Source organism: Tursiops truncatus, chromosome 15, assembly GCF_011762595.2.
Source record: "Tursiops truncatus isolate mTurTru1 chromosome 15, mTurTru1.mat.Y, whole genome shotgun sequence".
Classification (NCBI taxonomy): domain Eukaryota; kingdom Metazoa; phylum Chordata; class Mammalia; order Artiodactyla; family Delphinidae; genus Tursiops; species Tursiops truncatus.
Genome location: NC_047048.1, coordinates 41,832,614 through 41,836,207, shown reverse-complemented (window position 1 = coordinate 41,836,207; position 3,594 = coordinate 41,832,614). Strand labels below are relative to the sequence as shown.

General features: G+C 60.3%; 1 protein-coding gene across 2 annotated transcripts; it reads left to right on the top strand.

The window, feature by feature from the left end:
* The first annotated feature begins 289 nt into the window (after nucleotides 1-289).
* On the top strand, nucleotides 290-3,360 carry NKX2-2 (NK2 homeobox 2). 2 transcript variants are annotated; one of them, XM_033839690.2, is made up of 3 exons: nucleotides 290-988; nucleotides 1,907-2,218; nucleotides 3,166-3,360. In XM_033839690.2, exons 1-3 carry the CDS (start codon nucleotides 730-732, stop codon nucleotides 3,300-3,302), a joined length of 708 nt encoding a protein of 235 aa, XP_033695581.1. In that variant the 5' UTR covers nucleotides 290-729; the 3' UTR covers nucleotides 3,303-3,360. The 2 variants fall into 2 exon arrangements, with proteins under 2 accessions (XP_033695581.1, XP_033695580.1); XM_033839689.2 differs by having other exon boundaries at nucleotides 292-988; nucleotides 1,907-3,360.
* The last annotated feature ends 234 nt before the right edge of the window (nucleotides 3,361-3,594 follow it).

Here is a 3,594-nt window from a genome sequence, read left to right as displayed (position 1 = left end):
TTGCTCTAGAGGGCCGTTGGCTGGGAGCGCGGAGCTCCCCAAAACCCACAATTTCACATCTGCAAATACAGTCTTCATCCACTTGACTTCCAAGACCCGCCCACACGTGTCCAACCTTTGCGTTTTAATGTCTCCCTCCCCCTTTTTTCCACCCTTCTCTCGCTCTCCCTCCCTCCCTCCCTCCCTCCCTCTCTTTTCCTCCCCCCTTTCCTCCCCCCTTTCCCTCCCCCTCCCTCTATCTTTCCCTCCCTCTCTTTCTCCCCCTCTTCCCCCCCTCTCCCCAGGTTCGTGAGTGGAGCCCAGCCTTATATGGACTGATCGCTCGGGCAATGGCCCATTTTTTCCTCGCCACCAGCCGCCACCGCGCGCTGAGCGGCCGCCGGAGCCGGAGCTGACGCCGCCTTGGCACCCCTCCTGGAGTTACAAACTCGGGCCCGGCCCGCAGCGCTGGCGCGCAGGCCGCCCGGCTCCCCGCGTCCATTTCCGCGTGCTTGCAGAGAAGACACAGGCAACGCCTTGGGCTTTTTCTTTCTTTCTTTCTTTCTTTTTCTCCCCTTTCCCAGAGTTTCTTTCTTTTTCTTAAACATAATAATCTCAATAATTAAAGCCCATCCCCCCTCCCCTCCCCCAACCCCTCTCCCCATACCCCCTCCCCCGCCCCTACTGAGAGCGCAAGGAATTGACCAAGTGAAGCTACAACTTTGCGGCATAAATTGCGGGGTCCCGGCCATGTCGCTGACCAACACAAAGACGGGGTTTTCGGTCAAGGACATCTTGGACCTACCGGACACCAACGATGAGGAGGGCTCGGTGGCCGAAGGGCCAGAGGAGGAGAGCGAGGGGCCGGAGCCCGCCAAGAGGGCCGGGCCGCTGGGGCAGGGCGCCCTGGACACGGTGCAGAGCCTGCCCCTAAAGAACCCCTTCTACGACAGCAGCGACAACCCGTACACGCGCTGGCTGGCCAGCACCGAGGGCCTCCAGTACTCCCGTAAGTAGCGAAACTTGGCCGCCGCGGCTGTGACCGCCTCTGCTACTGTGGCCGCAGCCTGGGCCGCACGCCCGCGGGGAGAAAAGGGATGGAGCCTTGTAAGCCGGATCCCTCACCCTGCGCCCCCAGAAAGATGCCTAACGTTTGTTTGGGATGCCCTACCTCTTCCCTCTTCGTCAGACCCCCCCCTAGTCCGGGAAGGAGACTTGGTCTCAGATATTTCTTCCAAAGAGAGAAATTAGGAGGAAGAAGGGGAGGGGAATACCTCCCAAGGGCTGGTTACAGACGCCAACCAGAACTGACGGCTCCGGCCGGAGCCCCCCTCCCCCATTCCGACAGCCGGGAAGGACTGGCCTGGAGCAGTGGAGCGAGCCAGCCTGCCTCGGGATACGGGGAGAGGGTGGCCCGGGTATAAATAGCTCACCCTGCCCCCTGCACTTCATAGAGGACGCTTTGTGCGGTGCGGAGGGTGTCCAGAAAGTCGGAAAGCAGAAACGAAAGCCCCCAAAACCTGCCTTAAATGGCCGAGCCGATCAATGCCGGGATTGTGGGTTTTTTCTTTTAAAAATCTGCCCACGTCTCTCCAGAGAGGAAACTGCTTAAGGGGGCCGGAGCCCTTAACCCGCGATGATCTCCTCCGCGCGCCACTCCACCCCCCCCCCAAAAATACGCACCCACACTGGTCAAACCCCTAGAAACTGGAGCACCGAGCCCCTACTCCTGCCGCTTCTTCTCTTTCCCCGGGGCGGACACCGACGATTTTGTCAGGCGTGGAGCAGGGCGGGGGTCAGGGCGAAGGCAGCGGGGCCTGGCTGCGGGGCGCACAGGCCCGAGGGCGCACGGAGGATCCAAGGCGCGCGGGGTCGGGCCCGGCCGCGCGCGGCCTCCAGGCTCCTGATGGGCTTCTCTTTCCCCCAGTGCATGGGCTGGCAGCCGGCGCGGCGCCCCAGGACTCGAGTTCCAAGTCTCCGGAGCCCTCGGCCGACGAGTCACCGGACAATGACAAGGAGACCCCCGGCGGCGGAGGGGACGCCGGCAAGAAGCGGAAGCGGCGGGTGCTCTTCTCCAAGGCGCAGACCTACGAGCTGGAGCGGCGCTTCCGGCAGCAGCGGTACCTGTCGGCGCCAGAGCGCGAACACCTGGCCAGCCTCATCCGCCTCACGCCCACGCAGGTCAAGATCTGGTTCCAGAACCACCGCTACAAGATGAAGCGCGCCCGGGCAGAGAAAGGTATGGAGGTGACGCCCCTGCCCTCGCCGCGCCGGGTGGCCGTGCCCGTTTTGGTCAGGGACGGCAAACCGTGCCACGCGCTCAAAGCCCAGGACCTGGCAGCTGCCACCTTCCAGGCGGGCATCCCCTTTTCGGCCTACAGCGCGCAGTCTCTGCAACACATGCAGTACAACGCCCAGTACAGCTCGGCCGGCACCCCCCAGTACCCGACAGCACACCCCCTGGTCCAGGCCCAGCAGTGGACTTGGTGAGCGTCGCCCCTCCGAGACTCTCGGCCCCAGGCCCAGGCCCCACCCCAGCGGCGGAGGCGAGGAGGACTCGGCCCTTACAGTGGTTATTATATTATTATAATTATTATTCTGGAGTCGAGTTGACTCTTGGCTCCGTTGGGGAGGCGCCAGGAGGTTGCTGCACCTCCTTGGAGAGGTAGATTCCACCCCCCAGCTCCGCCCCATCCCTCTCTCCGTTTGAACCTTTGGAGACGGCTGAACCATAAGCCGAGTTTACAGAATGTTTGCGCAGCTTCGCTTCTCTGCCTCTCCCCGGGGACCGAATGGTCCCAGCGTTAACGTCCTCACCTGAGAAGGAGTAAAAGACCCCCCACCGCCCGCTTTTGTGAATTTTGTAAAATATGTTTGTGTGAGTAGCGATATTGTCAGCCGTCTTCTTCTGAAGCAAGTGGAGAACACTTTAAAAATATAGAGGATTTTTTTTTCTCCATTTTTTTTAAAGTAAGAAAATGCTAAATATTTATGGCCATGTAAACGTTCTGACAACTGGTGGCAGATTTCGCTTTTCGTTGTAAATATCGGTGGTGATTGTTGCCAAAATGACCTTCAGGAAGGGCCTGTACCCCTCAGGGCCCAACTCCTTTCTTCGTGGTTTGTTTTGGTTTGCTTATATTTGGTTACCCCTGCTTTCTTCTCTTCTTTTTTTATTTTGTTCAGTGCAAACATTTCTCAAATATGAAAAAGGAAAAATGTGTAGGCGAGCGAGAAGCCCCCTGCCCCATCCTCCGGGTCCTGAGCCCCGGAACTTGGAGCTCAGCGGTTCCGTGCGGTTCCCCAAGAGCGCCGGGCGCTGAAAGCTTTCAATTTTTTAAATAAGAATTTTAATAAAAATCCTGTGTTTAAAAAAACCAAGCCCGGCCCTCCCGTTTGTCTTACTTTGTCGCCCTGCGCCGGGCAAGGAGGTCTCGGGCAAGGAGCCGGGCCAGGCCGCTGGCCGCGGTCTCCCCAGCGCATCCCTTGGGAGCCGGAGCACCCGAGGCGCTGGGTAGGCTTCGGAACAGGCCTCTCCCGGGCGTGCGGGCCAGGCCCCGCGCCTCGGACCCCGGGCGCGCGCGGGAGCGCTGGCCTCGGGCCTGCGAGCGGCTG

Bases quoted from the DNA above. Each gene is read 5' to 3' on its own strand.
- NKX2-2 (XM_033839689.2), top strand. From the start codon at position 730: ATGTCGCTGACCAACACAAAGACGGGGTTTTCGGTCAAGGACATCTTG. The intron at 989-1,906 runs GTAAGTAGCGAA...TCTTTCCCCCAG, and splicing joins CGAGGGCCTCCAGTACTCCC to TGCATGGGCTGGCAGCCGGC.